Consider the following 20,937-nt stretch of genomic DNA (forward strand, 5'->3'; position numbering starts at 1 on the left):
AACAATTTCCGTTCCCGCACCCAGCTCTACGACTCTCCTATTTTTCCAATACTCTGGTAACGTAGTCTCTAGTTTCTCCACATAGCAAGCCAACACGAGAGCAGCATCCCACACCACGCAGCCAACGTCACCAACGGTGAGCTAATGCACTCGCAGCTCATCAACAGATGATCAACACGTTCATGATCGGTAGTAATGGTTTGTGGTCCATTTTGATTATGAATGGTTTTTCTTTACCCATTGGCATGACCAGGTCATTGCCAAAGCCTCTTTTTTGATTTGAGCAATCAGTTTTTCGGCATCATTCAGAGCATATGAATCATAATAATAATGTGCGATTGGAGAATTACGCTCACGTCAGGTTGAACTTGTAACAACACTACCCCATTTCATGTGATGATGCGGTGTGTCTGACAGATTCGTGTATGCTGTCTGTTGTGCAGGACCGCAAATCCATTCCAAACCATCTTTTAGTAACTCTTGCATTTGACTTGTAATCTATGAAAGGTTGGGAATGAATCTAACCATCGCAGGAAACCGTCGCAGTTCGTCGCGCGAATTTGGTGCTGCCATCTCTAACAGTGCATGTAGTTTTGTTTTGTCAGGGTGTAACCCAGCCGCCGTGATAGTATGACCAAATTATTTCACCTGAGACTCGCGTAATTGACGTTTAGAAGCGTTGAGGCACAATTTTCCTTGACGGCATCTGTCCAGTACTTGACGAAGCCGCAGATAATGCTCCTCCTGAGTGGTCTAAAACTAAGCACATTGTCAATTTAGCATGTGTATGACGCCGTCAATTCCCTCCAGTATCGTCTGCATAGCTCTGTGTAATACTTTCGAGCTCGAATTTAGTCCAAATGGTAAACGAATAAATCTAAGACGGCCAAAGGGTGTCAGAAACGTTGTCAGCTCGGAACTCTCGTAGTCAAGGGCAATTTGCCAAAATCCTGAAGATGCGTCGAGGCTTGTAAAGACCTTCGCTCCGTTTATCTTTACAAACAGTTCCTTGGCTGTCGAAAGGTGGTAATGTTCGCGTTTGACCGAGCGATGGAGATTTCCATAATCTACACATATAATTATTAATAATAACATATTTTCTCTCGCATCCAAGTAGGTTACAGTTCTGACGTCGCCATTCTGCTCGATTACTGTACTACCATGGGCTCACCCAATCTGCTGTTGGCATCACTTCTTCGATTACGCCGAGAGTCTTCATATTTTTTAGTTCATCTTTGACTTTTGATGATACAGTAACGGGATGCGGCGCGGGGTTGCCTCCGCATGTAGCGTAGCGCCCGCCTTGAGACGCTTATTCTTGGAGAAAACCGAGTCCTTGAAAAACATCTGCATATTGCGCAGCCACTGGATCTGAGTATATCTTAGTGTCAGGCACACCTCCACGTGCACCTTCCAATATTGCTGCCGCATTAGGACATTTCTTGCCTACCGACGCTATACGATTCAACAGGCTTAGGTGCTCATAGGCACTAAAACCCAGTAAAGGTTCTTCCTGACATGAAATTACTACAAAACGTATGAACCCATTCAGACCATTTTCCTGTGTAACCTGACACACACTGGCCATCTACCGGAAGAGGTGTTTGCGACCTGTACGGTAACAAGCGTGCATTCGATGTTTGCAAGGAAGGTCGTCTGTGTAAACGGTTGTAAATAGAGCGAGGCAGAACACTGATCTCAGCACCCGTATCTATCTTAAAAGTTACCATAGTACCATAGATGCATATTGGTATCTTCCAGGCTGTTGTTTAGAATCGTGATCAGTCTTGATGGTGCCCAAAGTATACCAGTGACCAGACTCTCCGTTTGATGAAGATACTTCTGTTTTCTTTGTTCTGAAGCGACACTTCTTTATCTGAGGTTTCCAAATAAATGGTTCAAATAACATTTATCATTTTTTTGTTTAAATACTGCCGCAAAGTGATTGGGACCATGACATGTCCTGCAATTCTCTCCCCACGCTGGGCACTTCTTTTCCGGCCACATGTGGTGCAAACTATTTTTGTGTCACCTCGACTAGATCCCAATTGTCCCTTTCGTATTGTCGCCACTTGGGTCGCTTCTAAGTCATCTAGGCATTTCACACTGTACTGCATCTATAATGCTGACTGTTGATGTGTCAGCTGCCATGCGACTGCTTTGCTCTTTGATAGCTTCTCTGCTCGACATATGTCAAGAGTCTTTTGCAGACTTGGATCATCAGCCGCCAATAACCTTCGCGTCAAGCGCACATTTTTTACGCTCAGTACCATTGGATCTCGAATCAACGACTCCCGGATGTCTGAAAGTCACGTGTACGTGTTAGCGTGCGCAATGCCGTTACATATTGGTCTCTAGACTTACCTTCCTTCTGTGAAGACATAAAAAATTTGTAGCCTTTGCATGTGACGTTTGCTTTTGGTGCATAATGCTCCTCAAATTTCTGTAACACTACCGGATATTTCTCCTTGTCTTCCTGTGCGAACGCGAAGCTGTCGTACACTTCTGTTCTCACCGACCCAATCGCATGGAGCAACAGCAATGTCTTTATATCTTATGGCGTTGAATCACCCGCCTGGCGCGTCGCTTTTAAGTAGATTTCAAATCCCTGTCGCCATTTTTTCCAAGCTGGCGCCAATTCACCGTCGGTCGGCATTGTCGGAGGAAGACCTGTGAGAACTGTAGCTAACGTGGAAATGGTAAGATGTGGATGCTTCCGCCACCTCCTGGTACCATATAGGATTGCACATATTTTACTACGATATTCTGTTTTCTAGTTCTCTATCCCGGATGTCTATCCGGGTATCCACACAACCCTAATTACAACACTACATAAACGAGCTGTTAGCGCGCGCGACATGTAGTGTCGAGTCTCAACTTCAGTGCATGCTCTCTAGCTTTGGTGTTCAAGAATTAGACTTGCTAATTGCTAGGTCTACTAGCCAAAAGTATGAAGGTATACACTCTATCAGTTTTGGTATCCGTGATATTGGATCGACCACAGGGTCGAATTGACACACACACACACACACACACACACACACACACACACACACACACACACACACACACACACACACACACACACACACACACACACACACACACACATTGCTACGGTTTGTCTTCCAAAACTAAAAAGGCTAAAGAAATACAACATAATAGAGAAAGCGCATTTCTCTTTATGGTGTAAAACTAATGAATTTACAGTCTAAAATGGTTATTTCTGCAACGAAATATGCTAAGTTAGAGGATGTCAAGTCCGATCCTCTAGTAGATACAGTACATCACGTCAATGTAGCAGCTTCCGTAAACACATCAGCTAACTGCTCAGACTGGGTTTCAGATTTCCCAACTCTACATTGTTACAATTACTGTGGGTTTTTCATCAGAAACTCAGCTAGAACCTAAAGAAAAGACTAGCTAAGTTGTCTGGGTTTTGCCAAATGTCTCATATTCACTGTTGTATATTGGAGTGTAATTGGGTTAGGCAGTCCTTCGTCCTTCGTGTCGTGGTCCTTCGCTAAGCTTCGAGCAATCAAACATTTCTTGCCAACGAAACTTACTCTTCTAGCGCTTTCGTTTCTCTCCAAATTCTGATTGCATTTGCACCAAATCCAACCTATACGTTTTCTGCAGCAAGCGCTACACGGGGAGTGTGTCGATTTCTATCGAAACAAGCGCGAAGAGCAAGATTTGAATTTAGTCACCAAATCCGGAAAGTCGTTCGCTCGTATCTTCATGAGTGGCGTTGAAGGAAGGTAGGAAGTGAAGTGTGCGTCTGTGTGTGTGTGTGTGTGTGTGTGTGTGTGTGTGTGTGTGTCAGATATAATTAATTGACGTGACAACAACAGCGATAAATGCACCACCAAGCTCCAAAAGAAAGTAGTCAAAGTTAGGCATAGGTTTAGCAATTAAGTTTAAGAATATTCCTAAGAAAAATGGTTTCGTTCATGGGAACACAATTTCCTAGAAAAGAACAGGGTTTTCTAAAAATTCTGTCCAGCATGAAATCTTTAAGGAAATTTGTCAAAAATTAATTTTTGTTAGGGGACACTAATTGTTTCATAAATGGCTTTAGCAAACTATTGCAGTTACCGAAATTGCATGCACCCTTGCGTTTATGATTACAGTTCATTGAATAATAGTATATCTACCAGAGAGACAAACCAAAAGCAGCAAATGTGTAGATAGCACAATAATTATGCATGAAAAACTCGACTACGCACAGGTAAAAGCAAGGCTTTAAATTGAGTTTTATCATTAATAAATTTAAGTTAAATTATTTAATGCTACTGATAGCTTGTTGTTAGACACAGTGACTTCCTGTATGCAAGTATTGGTATATTTCACACAGCAACCATAATATCTATTTAGCATACATTGCAAATGTCAAAACATTTCAAGCAAATGTCACAACTCTTACTATTCAAATACTATTTACAAACGAAAGCTTTCAACAAAGAACAATTAATAACAAAGATGGTAATATTAACGTTTTTGAGATCATTTTATCAATTGTTTCCAGTCATTTCATTATTGGCAATGACAAATCGTCGCATTGAGAAATTTGAAAGTAAAATTTGACATCCATTCTGTTTACTCCAATACGCAACCTTAACACTCCCTTTTTCAAATTCGATTTTGCCGTTTTCTCCGTGAATTCGTTTGGGAACACAGCACGGAGACAACTCCTCACACTTCGTGCCCTTGTCCTCGCAACTTTTCACCAAATTTCGCATTTGTAGCGCATAGTCGTTCTTGATCACGTGTCCTTTTGTCTTCAAGTTGTGTTGAAGGCATCGACCTGAGCAGTAGGAAATGGTGAAGCTTATGTCGTGAATACTGCTAAAATTTTCGTCAAGCGATATAGTAGAGTTTTGTCTTGTAAGCTGGCCATTTCTTCGTCAAACGAGACGGTCGAGTCAATGTCGCCACTGTCGAGTATCAATCTGGTCCAGTTGACATCTTTTGTCGAAAACGTTTTCAGTCTCAATTCGCATCCTTCAGAAACCGCTGTTGCATCTGCTGTGGGAGCTTCAGGCTTGAGAGAAGAGCGCAGAGGGCTTCCAACCCCGTGAATCAAAAGTTCAAGGAGCAAAATAGAAACAGAGACAAAATGGATCGCACTAGCCATCTATGAATTACCAGACAGAATCTCCAACTTATCTCGCTGTTGAATCGAGCTCTATATATACTGTTTTCATGCCCGCTCTTTGTGGATATTCTGTGTAAGCACATTTGATACAATCATCTAGCACTTTGCTTATAATTCGACAGCAAGGAAGATCCTTGCGACCCGTCGTGCCAAAGGATAAGCAACATCCTTTAAACGCCGGATGTTCAGAAAGACGTGGACACATTTTTATAATTAGCGTGCTTATTATTTCGTTGGCATGGTACGGTAGCTGTGCGGATGACAGTGTCGCCAAAACGTATATACCTAACACCTACTAAAAAGGCAGCACTGTTGTCATCAAACGGTAGAGGGTTTCCGTTGTTATCCCAAGAATGAGACTGCAGGCTAACACAAGATACTTTGAGATAAACGAATCTGCACAAAATTAAAATTAGAATTAATGAATTGAATGAATTCGTTTCTTTTTGTTTAATAAATTTTTCATATTGATAGTGCAGCATGCATCTGACTGTTCCGTGCTGGACGAACTGATGGAGCGTGCAGTCTGCGGTTTGCGATGGGACAGACAGAATCGTGATATAGATAAGCCCCGTGAACGTCTGATTTTTCAGACGGAATCGGAGGTAACATGATCTCTGGACGTCTGGTCGTCTAGAAACGCAACAAATGATAAGACAGTGTTGATAATGTAAATGACTTACACGCAACGGTCACGATTTGCAATTATTTGATTAAAGAATTGGTACTGTGGACGGTACACGTTCTATCTAGCTAATATGTACCTGTCAATAATTGGATGGTTGCACGTGTCTCGTAATTCTTACATGTACGTCAACAAACATGTACCATTGTTTCTTGCCTCATGCCTGTGTATGACTTGTTTAAACACTAGCTGTTTGTCTTGCTCTTGTCAGACTTAACAGTCGTCGATCGCTAGACAGTGGTAGCCAACGAATGGACTGGTTGGTGGACACGGAATGACGACGTGCACGAGACTGGTGAAAACACCTAGCTGCTTCGTCACACAGCAAGCAGACTCGGCTAGTCTAGCTAGGTACTGCATACGTCGTTTCCAGATTCTGCTTTGCTGCATGACGGACGATCTCTCTAAAACCATCACTTGCATGAAGACAACTTCGTCATACAGCGTGCATGGAGGCTCACATGTCTCGATAGCTAAGGCTCACGCAGTAGTAATTTTATGATGATGAAGCTGTTCTTACTGCAAATGCGCGCTCCTATAGATACTAGCAGACCTAGAGAAGCGGATTTCCGACATTTCGATAGACAACACCTTCTTTCCGACTCTTGATCGAAGCGTGAGAGATTGCAACGGTGTTCGGAAAACTATACATTGTACACGTATACATTTCAAACGCATATATATGTATATATATATTATTTTTATTTAGATATACATACACGTGTACTCACCATGCACTGTGGGTAATATATGTATACAGCTTTTCTTTATGCATGCTGACTCAAAGTTATTTGCAGACGAATATAACATGTAAAATAGTTCTGCTCCACATCAAGTCACATTAGACTCATGTCTCTCGCCTTTTTCCATTTGTCCAGTATTCCGCCTTCAATGGCAGCAGCGCAGACAAAGCGTGGTGGCAATGGATTGCGGAGTGATGTTAATATATATGAGTGCGAGGGGTCCTGGATGTACAGCTAGTATTGCCCCGAGAATTTCTGTAGTCGTCCATTGCTGAAAGAACAAGAGAAAAGGAGGTCGTCATCTTTTCAGACTGTGCCATCGTGGCGTTTGCCACTCTGGCTGTCTATTTATTCTGGTGATGGGACCCCATTTGAGAAATGAAGGCTTTTTCATTGGCTTTATTGTCGTGTGGGCAACTGTCAATTCGTCGTATTCCTATTGTCCGTATTTTGTTTGTCCGTTGAAGTATACAGGTCAACTGAAACGTGGAGTTTGCCGCATCATTACCCTATTTCCAGCGCTGGATCTGCATGTTCCGGTTTACATTTGTACTGTTTCAACGGCTTTGGCTGTTCGTGACGACTCTAATTATTTCTTGCTGCCTAATTTGCCATCAAGAGAAACAATTGGTCGAGTTCCTAAAGCTTGCGGCATCTTCAACACGTACTCAGCGCTCTTAATTCACGTTTCTTTGCTCATCTAGCTTGCTTCTTCAGATTTCTCTTTTTTTATTCTTTTCTTTTTACCGTTTGGTCATTGCAGTCGTATGAAATATTGAATGTTGCCGCACTTTCATCCCTTCTGCGATCTTCAACTTTTCATCTTCTGCATTGTTCTCTCTTCTTTTCTTTTGATGTGGAGGCTTCTTTTTTTGTGGCAAATGGTGCAGTTGGGCAAGATCTTGATGTTTGTCGCACAATTGCCCTTCTTCCTGTTCCCACGCTCTTCAGACTTTCTTCCTCTTATTCATTCACTTGCAGTTTGTTCGTTGGTATATAATTTTACATCCTCATGTCGATACTAGCAGATAAACTCAGACTAGATTCTGGAGCACGCATGCCGCTCTTCAACCTTATTTCAGTGCTCTTCAGGCCTCTTGTTTATCTGCTGTACTATTCTGTAACTCTTGTCTGCTATAAAGTGCTTTTTGTAGCTTCTTCTTTTTGTCTTGTACCCGGACAGTACACTAGCACGTATTTGGATATAGATCTAGAGCTGCTGTAACAATACAAAGATATATAACCACACACACACACACACACACACACACACACACACACACACACACACACACACACACACACGCACACACACACACACACACACACACACACACACACACACACACACACATTTAGATCTTCAGCTGGCTCCAAACACACACACACACACACACACACACACACACACACACACACACACACACGCTTGATGGCACTAGTGGATTTCTCCAAATATATCATTGGACAAACAGAGTAGCTACTTTATTACCATATCGACTCCCTTAATTTAGTAGTTACCGTTACCTACGATTCCCATTTGGGATATGATCAGCACTAGAGATCTTTCACAAGACAACCCTTGAAGCATTTATGAGGTATCCCAAGTGTCTATGTCTAGGCCTGGACGATATACTTGTTGGCACATCCACAGAGCAACAGCACGACTTCGCCAACTAAATTTTACCAAGATGCTGACAAATCAAACTCAACCTACAAAATGCCAATTCATGAAACAGGAACTCAAGTATCTAGGACACATATTGAGTGTTGACGGCATCAAGCCAGATCCGGCTAGGGTGGAAGCAATCCAAAAATCTTCCACTCTCCACGACAAGTTTGGAGTGTCGCGTATACTGGGCCAAGTGACTCACTTACCTTACAAAGTTCTACCCAACCTAGCAAACCAAGCTCAATCACTACAAAACCTTACTCGCAAAGAAGTGCTTTTGACATGGGATGTCAATTACACACGCACACTGGCTATTAACTAAAAATGAGGGTTTCTAATGCACCTGTTATTGAGCTCTTTGATCGGACCTGCCAGTCACTTTCATATGCAGTTGATGTCTCTAACTTTGGACGTCCTAGCTAGGACGCAGAGCTGCTGCATGCAGAACGGATATCCAGTGGAATATGCATCACGCACATGCACTGTCCTCTCCGTAGTCTTGCTACGCCCAAATTTAAAATGAGATGCTTGCAGTCCAGTTTGATCGACTTAGGTGTCACCAATATGTATTCTGCTAACATCTAACAATAGAAACCAATCCCAAACCTCTTTTGGGAATCATGAAAAACGATTAACAGAAGTATCACAGCTACTCCAACGGAAGAAACTGAGCTATCGCTTTAGACCAGAATACAAGCCAGCAAAGGACATGGTTCTAGCAGATGCCCTTAGCAGGTCTCCCGTGGAAGATCAGTATGCTGAAGATGACCAACTTACGCATAAACAGATAGCCATTTTTTATAAATCAAACCATCCCCACTCCACTGGAACGCCAGTACTGTACAAGACTCGACTATGCAAGCACTATCAACATATATCCAATCAGGTTGGCTCTTCTCGAAGGGGCTTGTTCCAATGCAGTCAAGCTATTTTGGAATACATGCACGCTTTCTTTGACTTCACCACGAAAGATGTCATCATCTTCAAAGACAGACAAGCCGTCGTTCCAGTCGTTCTTGGAAGCAGAGTTATGGCTAGCATCCATGAAGGCCACGAAAGCATTGTAAAATGCATACCAAAAGCCAAACATCAGTTTATTGACCTGTAGGAATATTTGAACGACCTTATGAAAGTTCAAGGATAAACTTTGAGCCTGCATGGTTGCACCCATGCATGTACGACAATGTGTGTGTGTGTGTGTGTGTGTGTGTGTGTGTGTGTGTGTGTGTGTGTGTGTGTGTGTGTGTGTGTGTGTGTGTGTATACATATATATACATATATATATATATATATATATATATATATATATATATATATATATATAGCTTCATCATCTCGTGTTGATCAGGCTGGTGTTTTCTGCACAACGCAAACGCAGGAAAAGTGTGATCAAACCCGACTAGGCGGTAGACAAATGCGAACTTTGGTGCAAAGTTGCGATAACAACGACTTGGACTGTGACGAGCTGTCTCCTCGCTGTGTTCCTAAACTTCGCGAAGAAACTGCAAGATAAATTTGAGAAAACGTTTGTTTATGCCGAGTCCATGAACAATCAATTGCTAAGTGTGATGTCGTCTTTTTACCCGTACGTCTCACAGTCACTGCCAGTAGAATGACTGGAAACGCTGGTTGAGAAAATCTTAGTCTGCGAACTCTATTCTTGTAATGACCAGTCTTTGCTATTACTATTACTAAATTTGTTTTATACTAATTAATATGTTAATGGAATTAGCATGTTAATGCATTAGTACGTTAATGCAAATACTGCGTTTTCCAATTTCTAAAGTCGATAAAGTCATCTCTCCTTCCTTGGCTAGAAAACCCTTTCCCTCTACAATTATATATATATATATATATATATATATATATATATATATATATATATATATATATGCAGTATGTGCAGTAGGCTTTGTCTTGATTGCATGCAAAGTCAGTCACGGATATAGCTCAGCTTCTGGTATACAAGAAATTGCTTGCACTTACTTTCTTATTTGTGTTGTTTTATAACAGGAGCTGGAGTCTTAAAATTGAAGGTGGAAGTACAATCTCTTGACAACACGCTAAAGAGCAATCACTACGTAATAAAACTGCAGGCTCTAGGTCATAGATAACACTAGAAAAGTCCAGAAAACCTACTTCTTAATCTCAACTTCTAGAGACAGGTAGGTTCCAGCATCAAACGCGATACCTGCAATATAAGTTACTCGTAATCGCCGCTTTAGACTCTAGCCGGTCTCTTCATCCAAAAATCAAAAAGTAAGTTAGTTGTTAGAGTGACATACCGTAGACCGGAAAATTTTGGCGACAGTTTTTTAATTTGACGATTAGCGAGTGAATAGCTAAAATTGAAATTTACCAAATTTGTCAACTGTCTCGTTGCGCATGAGCACATCCGTTGTTGCTAAAATGGCGCTGCACTGGTACTTTCAAACAATAGAACGTTCTTCGATTCCAACGCTCTCAGTGTGTGGACCATCTTCGTTGTCCGCATAATGAGCCAACCATGGCGTAAATTGCGTTCGGTCACAGAGGTCTGGATCCTCTGACAAGTCACGTGCACGTGTGAACTACAGTGAGTGCACACCAGAGGTAAGAGCCAGAACTGGGAGGTATACGCTGCAGAAAACGGGCACACTAGAGCTGCATAACGCCAAAATTAATATTCGCCAAAATATAAAAATAGTCATCTAGGCCATTCGCCAAATATTAACGACGCCAAATTTCCTAGTCTACAGCATCTAGTACAGTGACAAAGCCCAGCCTCAAGTGATATGTGTACGTGCGCGCATGCGTTTGTGTGTGTGCGAGGGCAGATCTGTGTGATCTTCAAATTCTGCGATACCTTTGGACACATGCTGCATGCAGCTAGCTGTTACCTGCATGCTAGCTGTAAGAAACCTTTGATCTTTGGCAAGAACCATGACAAAAAGTTGATCGATGATTCCAATTGGAGTTCTAATTGACGTGATCAAATCTCCTAAAGAAATCGGTAACTTGACTCCAGAAACCGCCGAAAGTTTAAACGCGATATAGAGAAACCAGTTTAGCATACGCACACACGTCGTTTTCAAATATACAGCCATCTTGAACGACGAAGACGGGCGGTGAAATTGGTGGGTGACGAGTTTAGGAACGTGAATCCTAGACGATGTCCATGCAAGCTGATCCTAGCAGACTACCGGCCGAAAGGTCAATTGGGGCAAGACGTATAGAGGCAATCGAATCAAAATGACGTTGTTATATCGTTTCTCTCTACACGACAAGCTATAGTAATGTCAAACAAACACGCTGCATAGGTGTCACGCACGTGCCACAACTTGCAATTGCCACCAACACCATACACACATTGGCACATACTGAAAACACTCCCACCTACTGACGTTTACTCACGACGTCATAGTTAGCAGTCAGACAGATCCGCCTAACACTATGCATATTATCTCAAACTAGATTCTTTCCAATAAATTATACTTACCATAACAAATATATATATATATATATATATATATATATATATATATATATATATATATATATATATATATATATATATATATATATATCTTTAGACAACTACAGCATCACTACAGTCGTTCACTACATTACTGAAATGTATTAATACGTTTTAGAGACTATTTTACATATTACAACTGCCTGCAAATAAGTTTGAGTAGGCAAGCATAAGCAAAAGCTATACGCTCTTATACGCCTGCATTTCAACTGTAGTTTTTCCGAGGCTCGCTAATCATCGTTGCAATGTCTCACACTTCTGCGACTTAATTAAACAGTCATAAAGAAGGTTTCGTCTGTAGATAGAAACTTCAAAACCCCTCCCATATGGGTCCGCCAGTAAGAGGATGCCTTGCAGCAAGAACAGCTTCATGGATAAACTTAATACTGGATCCTAGCTATTCTAGACACGTATAAGCCTCTATGCATGTTGTATGACAATATCTGTCTTCATGTAATGGTGCTAGAGAAATTGTCTGTCAGAAGACAATCCGGATTAGAGAGCAGAATCCGGAAACGACATATACAATACCTAGCTAGACTAGTCGAGTCTGCTTGCTGTGTGATGAAGCAGCTAGGTGTCTTTATGATCACCAGTCTCGTGCGCGTCGCAATTCCGTGTCCACCAACCTGTTTATCCGTTGGCTACAACTGTCTAGCGACCTACGACTGCTAAGTCTGACAAGAGCCAGACAAACAGCTAGTGTATAAACAACTCATACACAGTCAGAGGCAAGAGACAATGGTATGTCTGTTGACATGTAAGAATTAAGAGACACGTGCAACCCTCTAATTATTGACATGCGGGTACATATTAGCTAGATCGTGTACCATCCACAGTACCGATTCCCTATATAATCGCCAATCGTGACCGTTGAGTGTAAGTCATTACAATGTAAACACTTTCTTACTATTGTTGCGTTTTTAGACGACCAGACAGCCAGAGATCATGTTACCTCCGATTCCGTTTGGAAAATCAGACGTTCATGTGGCTTATCTAGACGTCTTCCTTATATTCACGTCTCACGATTTCGTCTGTCACATCGCAAACAGCAGACTGCACGCTCGATCAGTTCATCCAGCACAGGACAGTCACATGCATGAATTAACTATGAGTACGAAAGAAATTTACTAAACAAAAAACCCATGCACTCAATTCATTAATTATAATTTTTAAATTTGTGATTTTTTATCTCAAACTTCCATTTGTTAGCTTGCAGTTTCATTCCGAGGATAACAACGGAAACCCTGTACCGTTTGATGGCAACCGTGCTGCCTTCTTTAGTAGGTGTTAGAGGTATATGTGTTTATTGGCGACACTGTCATCCGCACAGCTACCGTACCAGCAAAATAATAAGCGCGTTAATTAGAAAATTGAGTCCAGGTCTTTCTGAACATCGAAGATATACAGGATGTAGCTTATCCTGTCGCATGTGGCACGACGTGTCGAATCGGTCGCAAGGATCTTCCTTGCTGTCGAATTATAATTGAAGTGCTAGATGATTGTATCAAATGTGCTTGTACGGAATACCCACATGGAGAGGGCATGTCAACAGTATATATAGAGCTAGATCAACGCCAGTTTGTCTAGGTTCAACAACGAGATAAGTTGGAGATTCTTTCTGCTAATTCGTAGATGGCTAGTGCGGTCCGTTTTGTCTCTGTTTCTATTTTGCTCCTTGAACTCTCGATCCACGGGGTTGGAAGTCCTCTGCGCTCTTCCCTCAAGCCTGAAGCTCCCACAGCAGATGCGATGGCGATTCCTGAAGGATGCGAATTGAGACAGAGAACGTTTTCGACAAAAGACGTCAACTGGACCAGATTGATACTCGACAGTGGCGACATTGACTCGACCGTCTCGTTTGACGAAGAAATGGCCAGCTTACAAGACAAAAACTCTACTATATCGCTTGACGAAAATTTTAGCAGTATTCACGACATAAGCTTCACCATCTCCTACTGCTCAGGTCGATGCCTTCAACACAACTTGAAGACAAAAGGACACGTGATCAAAAACGACTATGCGCTACAAATGAGAAATTTGGTGAAAAGTTGCGAGGACAAGGGCACAAACTGTGAGGAGATGTCTCCGTGCTGTGTTCCCAAACGAATTCACGGAGAAAACGGCAAAATCGAATTTGAGAAAGGGAGTGTTAAGGTTGCTTATTGGAGTAAACAGAATGTGATGTCGACCTTTACTTTCAAGTTTCTCAATACGACAGTTTGTCACTGCCAGTAATGAAATGACTGGAAACAATGAATAAATTATCTCAAAAACCTTAATATTACTATCATTGTTATTAATGGTTCTTTCGTGGAAGATTTCGTTTGTAAATAGTAATTGATTAGTAAGAGTTGTGACATTTACTTAAATGTTTTGACATTTGCAAAGTATGTTAAATAGAGTTTATTGTTACTGTGTGAAATATATCGATAGTTGCATACAGGAAGTGACTGTGTCTAATCAGTAGCATTTAATAATTTAACTTCCAAACACAGTAAACTGCGAGATTGTGGTCATGTTAGTTAAAAACTTCTGTCTCGACCTCTGGTGCTTCTTGCAGTCTCCTTTGTCGCTCTTTCGGTGTCAGACGAGGAATCTTCTAATCCATTGTTGGGACTACGGCCTCGTCCCCAGAGTCTCTCGTGCTAGTCTTGTCCGATGCCCGTATGACAATTCCAAGAGCTACCTGACAAGACTAGCGCGTTTGGAATTTTCATACGGGCACCGGATAAGACTAGCGCGAGAGAGTCCGGGGACGCGGCAGTGTTGAGACCAAGCCCACTAACCATCTGCTTGACAGTATGTCGTCCAGCAGATTGTCTACATCTAGCAATGACTTTCCACCTCTTCCACCGTACGAACTAGACGTAGTTTGCCTATGCACCCTTGCTACATACATTATGTTTGCCAGACTTTTTGCATGCACAGGTGCATGAAGAAACCATTTCAACAGCTGCAACACTTCCATTTCACGCTTTAGTTGCATAGTGGATCATTGACTATACGCGTAACTTGTGGAAAACACGACTTCTATTGCCTCTTGTGACAATATGGCATCCTTTTCTACGCAAGCACTCAGCTACACCCTACTACCCATGGCAGATTCCACAGTCGCTCTGATTCGTAATTGGCAAGCAGATTTTAGTCGTTTCTGTATGTAGACCAAGACAAAAGTTACTGCCAAATGCCTCAGGCTCTGCTCCTGTCGGCGACAAGAAGCTTCCTCGAGACAATGCATTCAGTTGGTTTCTCATGTAATAGGGATCAAATACCAGAGGATATAGGCAAAGGTGGGCCGAAAACCCATTAGTAGTAGATGTGGCCTTCTATACACAACTCTGAAACCTGCAAGTATGCGAATCTGTAGAACTGGCATAAAGTAATATGACAAACAAGTTTTGCTGCAGCCTCTATAGTGCTTGCAATTGTACCCACACCGTCGTTTTTTAACTTGCCGTCTGTTTGTGTCTCGTCTTCTAGATCAGACAAAATGCCAGTAAAATTTTTGGTAGCAGTAAATGCTGCAATTAAGCTGTGTTACCTCAACATTATTGAAATATAGGGATGACGAAATATAATGTGATGCAGTTTACAACTAATGCGTGTGTGTTCTAGTTGCTTTTTGAAAAGGTTTCTTGCTAGAGTTGTCTCTGTATAATAATTTAGGTATCGTTCCGTTAATTCCAGTCGAGTTCTAGCAGCACTGGGATCACTTGCTCATCTTCACTGCATGATGTTGCAAACTGTTGCTCTCTTGTTCCTACTGGCTGGGTGTAGCGCACTGAGGAGAACTCAAACAAAGCACTTGCCAATGGACGGTATGAATGCATGCGTCTGCTATCTATAGAGTATATACGCTAGAAGAGCATGCAGTTCACAGACTCCAGTCTTGGTAAAGAAAACATTGTATAACTTACAGTTCGTATGGAAAAAGACAATTTCAGTATGTCTGCATGCATGCAATGCTTGCGTGCGAGTGCTGATAGCTGCATGAGGCCACCTCATGCAATCATTCCCTCCAGAGGATTTCCGGTCGAATGCACCAATTCGATCCATAGTAAGTCTATAGTAAGCCTGCACAGCTAATAAAACTTACCTGTTTTTCTATGTATCACAATACCTCAGTCATACATGTACAGTTTGTACCCTATACCGCAGACTGAGTGCAGCTTCTACTACATATAAATGTATACCCCAAGGCAAATTGTTTGTGTTGCTTTGTTGACTAATTGACATCCGTAGAGTGTAAATGATGCGGTACAAATGGTATATGGTAGTTTTCCTAGGGATTAAAGACATATGTAAGGTAGCATGCTGGATGAGCAGGTTGCTTTCCCTTTCCCAGATGAAAATGAGAATTTACATACAAGATGATACTTTCGCACAATGGGATACACATTAAGCTGTAAATGCTAACCGTACAACTTTAACTGGTCTGAGAAACCATTACCACCACCCACCCACCCCTTCTCAGCTTTACTAACATTTTTGTTTTCAGTTGATGTAGATTGTCACCCACACTTAGCCTATTTATGACTACTAGTAAGGCTTTACAAACCAATCTACTAGAAACGTTACTCTGGGTGTCTGTCAATCATAATGTCTTCATTGTTTGTTTAGGGCGTCACGGGTATCCCGATCCCGAGTCCGTCGTCAAGACGGTCAACATCGACAGCTCTCATTCTGCTCACGAGCAGCAAGTCGGTTTAAAAATCTGGCGCTTCGATATCGCAAAGGAAGAATGTCGCTCGGCGCGCGTCCATCTCCAACCGTTCGACATGGCGCCGGGAGATCACGTCATCATCTACGGGATCGACAGCCGCGGAAATCGCGTCGGAGTCGAACGCTACAACGGCAAAGGATTACACGACTACGGACAAGTTAACAGCCGTCGCGTTTGGGCCAAACAATTGGTCATAGAGTCACATGCGAAGAGCAATCACTCTCACTTCATTCTTCAATATCTTCACTACGCCGACTGCTACCACATGCAACAACCCCTGAAGCCAGAAGTCGTTTGCGGTCAAAAAGACTGGAAAAACATCGCTTGCTACGAAACTCTTCCCAAAGTTTTCGAGCTCGGTCCTTCCGTATTCCGACTGCGATTTATCAACAACGGAAGCGCGAAATTCTGCACGGCGTATAAAGCCAGCGACGACGGCCGCTTCCTAACCAACTGGCACTGCCTCCGCAACCGGAACATAACACTGACGGGGGAGCTCGATTACGAGTACGCCGCCGCGACGTGCGCAGGCACGACGGCGGAGCCGAAAGCGGTGTACCACGTCGACAAATTCATTCGAACCAGTTACAGCGAAGTCTTGGATTATACCATCTTCACCGTGCGAGAAAATACGACCCACATTAACTGTCTTAGAAGCACTAGCGTGGCACCGAACACGAGCGAAATCATCTTCATCATCCATCATCCTTTGGCAGAGATAAAAAAAGTATCTATTAAATCGGACATGGACGTGGGAGGGTATTGTAAGATTCAACCGACTTGCATCAGAAGTAACGACTTCTGCTACTTTTGCGACACTGAGCACGGTTCATCGGGAGCTCCTGTGTTCTATAAATTTGATGGCCAAATGAGTGTTTTTAGTCTTAATCATGGATCCGTCAAAGTGGACCCGGCGGAGTGCCCCAACGCTGGGGTAAAGATGAGTCTGATTTTGGACGACGCGAAAGAGTATCTTGGAGTGTGCAGCAGCAAGTGAGCGATGATCAGACGTTGGCTGGTTGTAACGCATCGTCTGTCAACAGCAGCAGAAAGACAATGAACAAAGTCACAGTTTCGTTTAGCGTAGCGTGGCTGCTGCTCTCTAGTGGTCTTCTTGTTTGAATTAGGAATGTTTCTTTTACGAATGTTTGTTTCTCTATAGACAGTAAATTTGCGTGTTTTTGTGTGTAGTTAAACAAACAACTGGGCTGCATTGAATCAATAGTTCTACGCGGCTTACTGCACTCATCTATTCCCGCGTCACATACGGGCAACTTAATTAAGTAAAAAGTATTGGCGTTCGTTTGTAGACAGGATTAGTCAATACTGTGTGGATGGATTTCGATGACATTTGACGAGATAATAAAACTTTAATAGCGAAACGATTGATTAATGTTTGGCATTAATACAAATCAGGGTTCCCTTTTGAGGGATTGGCTCCGCTTTATTAAAACTTTTTGACTACAGAAAAGCGAGATGACTTTCAAGTAAAATCGGACTTATCTCACGTGACATTGTCCTCGCTTACATGCAACCACAGAGACAAAGTGCTGCCAATAGTATGCTGCAGCTCACCTTCAAGAGTTCCTAGTTAATTACCTCTTTGCACTATAAACACTCGGTATTCGTGCCTACCTCTTCAAAGCAAAAACCACGTTTATATGCAAAATTCAGTAATGCGCAGTGGTGCAAAAGAAACTTAAACACAGCCAAACAGGTAACGCAAGCTATGCAGCCTCGATCTCCGGACCTCTACAGCGATCATGGATAGTATGATACAGTAAGGTTCTCGCTTCGTTGTGTGAACGAAACACTGCTAGTAGTCTTCTAAATAACTAAAACTTGCTACTAGTGCACGACGCTGTCTACATACGTCATTTTTGTTCAATGTTGTGACTGATAGTAAACGTAGGAAAACTTGAACATGGCCATGCATGCCAAAGCGCGTTACTGAAAAGCAAACTAGAAGCATAGAGGCAAACCTCAGAGTCATATCTCATACCTAGCCTCGGTATTCCAGACTGCTTTCTGCTTTCTGCACGTGATGGGAGGGGAGAGTGGGAGGAGAGAAGAAAGCAGTCTGGGGACAGCTCTATTGTAAGTGACTTAGAAAGAGGCGCGACTGCTCAAGTTCAGAAACATCCGCTCCAATCAAAACCACCGCTAAAAAACCGCCTCAGCGCTGTAGACAACTGCTGACGTCAATGAGTACTTTGTAATTGCCTATAAGCGATTCTCAGACGACTGTAATAGCACAGTGGGGTGCAGCTAACACAAACGCGACGCGCTACGTGTTTCGCTCCTGATGACATAATAACTCAGTGAATGCTTGTCAGACGTTACCGGACGATAAAGCCATTGCAGCGGCTGTTCCGACTTGAAGCCTTGAAGACCCTTCAACTGCTTGCTAAGCGATTTTAGTACGAGGTCTTTGCCTTCTCTCTACCGGATTCAGTAAATTCACTCATTTTCTACGTTCTCCCGTTCGTCTGTAGTCGGATGGCAGCGAACAGCTTCTGGAAATATGCCACAAGCCATCTGGTGCTTGTTACTGTTCCTAATGAATGTGGGTAATTATCGATTATGGTGAACACCGCCTATTTCCGAAATCAATTACAATACAGACTGCTTTCTTCTCTCCTCCCACTCTCTCCTCCCATCACGTGCAGAAAGCAGTCTGGAATACCGAGGCTAACCTCATACCCAGAGCCATATATAGATATACAGATATATATATATATATATATATATATATATATATATATATATATATATATATATATATAAATGGCTCTGCTCATACCATACGGCATTAATTAATTTCAAATGTCTATATTTAATTAAAGGAGATCGAGCTGTGTGTGTGTGTGTGTGTGTGTGTGTGTGCTGCGCCGGATCCAGGAATTTTTGAAAGAGGGGGTTCACCGTTAGCAGTTATTGCAGAGAGGAGCGAGGCTTCTAATCCGGGTCGCCCAACAGAAATGGGCGTGGTCCTATATGGGTCTCCATCCAGCTTCTGGTATATGTACGTGTGTGTGTGTGTGGTGTGTGTGTGTGTGTGTGTGTGTGTGTGTGTGTGTGTGTGTGTGTGTGTGGTGTGTGTGTGTGTGTGTGTGTGTGTGTGTGTGTGTGTGTGTGTGTGTGTGTGTCTGTGTGTGTCTGTGTGTGTGTGTGTGTCTGTGTGTGTGTGTGTGCGTGCGTGCGTGCGTGTGTGTGTGTGTGTGTGTGTGTGTGTGTGTGTGTGTGTGTGTGTGTGTGTGTACACAAATCTCAAATTTCTCCTCCCCACGACCACGTTTCATGACAGGACCTACCCTAAAAAATCGTTTCCGTGTCCGACTACAGATGAGTCTAAGAACGATTGTGCAAGTGACCAAAACACGAAGAAAACGCTTCATCAAGTTCCGTCGCCCCATCCTTTTGTATTGTAGTTAGGGATTGTGTGTACTTGACAACCAAGAAATACCTTCAGGAGTTGAATGCCACCTACAGTCAACTATTCACACGTCCCATACTACAATCAATCCTTTACTACACTTTGCTGCATCTACCACTGTTGATAGTCAATGTTTGCCGATATCAATTTCTATGTCAGTAAATACCACACCATTGTCGTTACAACGGAACTGAGTGCCTACCTGGAATGTACATTTCAATTGTCTTGATCACGATCGCAAAACGACGACTACCTATACCAGGCCTATATACGTAATCTAGACTACTAGGAAGTTTGCATGTTGAAACAAATACGTATTGTCTAGCTAGGACTCTGCGTTTCAGTAGACGGTCTGAAAGCTCCGTTGGAAGTGTTACTCACGAACGCGAGGCGCCTACGGATACCGTAGAACTAGTTTACAGCATTACTAATTTTCTCTTTTCTAATGAAATTATATGAAATTATTGAACCACGCCTATTGGAAAAGAGGGGGTTTAAACCCCCTTAACCCCCTCTGGATCCGGCCCTGCTGTGTGTGTGTGTGTGTGTGTGTGTGTGTGTGTGTGTGTGTGTGTGTGTGTGTGTGTGTGTGTGTGTGTGTGTGTGTGTGTTTGGCCAGGTCTTGTCAATCACCAACGACATAAATAAACATGCTCAAGAGATATCTCCGCCGCCCGGCCCCGCGTCTGATCTCCACCGAATCTAGCTCGCACACGCCGAACCTGTACTGGCCGACAGTGACGTGCCCTGAATTCTCAGAGTGCGCGAGGTCCCATCTCGAGGGGTTGACCTTGCGTAAATTTTCTAGACGACGCAAACGTTACACCTTCCCATTCATTCGAACGCACGCACGCACCATGCAGTCCCGTGTAGACTGTATGTGTCGTCGTCCTCACAACGCTTCCAGCAATCGGCGACTTCTTGCCGATTGAAGCCCTTCATCTAGCCAGCGCTTGCTTTTCTCTCCAAATTCTGATTGCACCATGCGGAGTGTCTCGATTTC

General features: G+C 42.7%; 2 protein-coding genes across 2 annotated transcripts; both read left to right on the forward strand.

Moving 5' to 3' along the window:
• The first annotated feature begins 13,152 nt into the window (after positions 1 to 13,152).
• Positions 13,153 to 14,207, forward strand: LOC134187322 (uncharacterized). The gene has a single exon (XM_062655434.1). It carries the CDS (start codon positions 13,408 to 13,410, stop codon positions 14,008 to 14,010), a length of 603 nt encoding a protein of 200 aa, XP_062511418.1. The 5' UTR covers positions 13,153 to 13,407; the 3' UTR covers positions 14,011 to 14,207.
• Positions 14,208 to 15,347: 1,140 nt separating this feature from the next.
• On the forward strand, positions 15,348 to 17,728 carry LOC134186871 (uncharacterized). Its single transcript, XM_062654947.1, has 2 exons — positions 15,348 to 15,593; positions 16,396 to 17,728. The coding sequence occupies exons 1-2, from the start codon at positions 15,506 to 15,508 to the stop codon at positions 17,493 to 17,495; spliced, it is 1,188 nt and encodes a 395-aa protein (XP_062510931.1). The 5' UTR covers positions 15,348 to 15,505; the 3' UTR covers positions 17,496 to 17,728.
• Positions 17,729 to 20,937: the final 3,209 nt, after the last annotated feature.

Source organism: Corticium candelabrum, chromosome 11, assembly GCF_963422355.1.
Source record: "Corticium candelabrum chromosome 11, ooCorCand1.1, whole genome shotgun sequence".
Lineage (NCBI taxonomy): Eukaryota > Metazoa > Porifera > Homoscleromorpha > Homosclerophorida > Plakinidae > Corticium > Corticium candelabrum.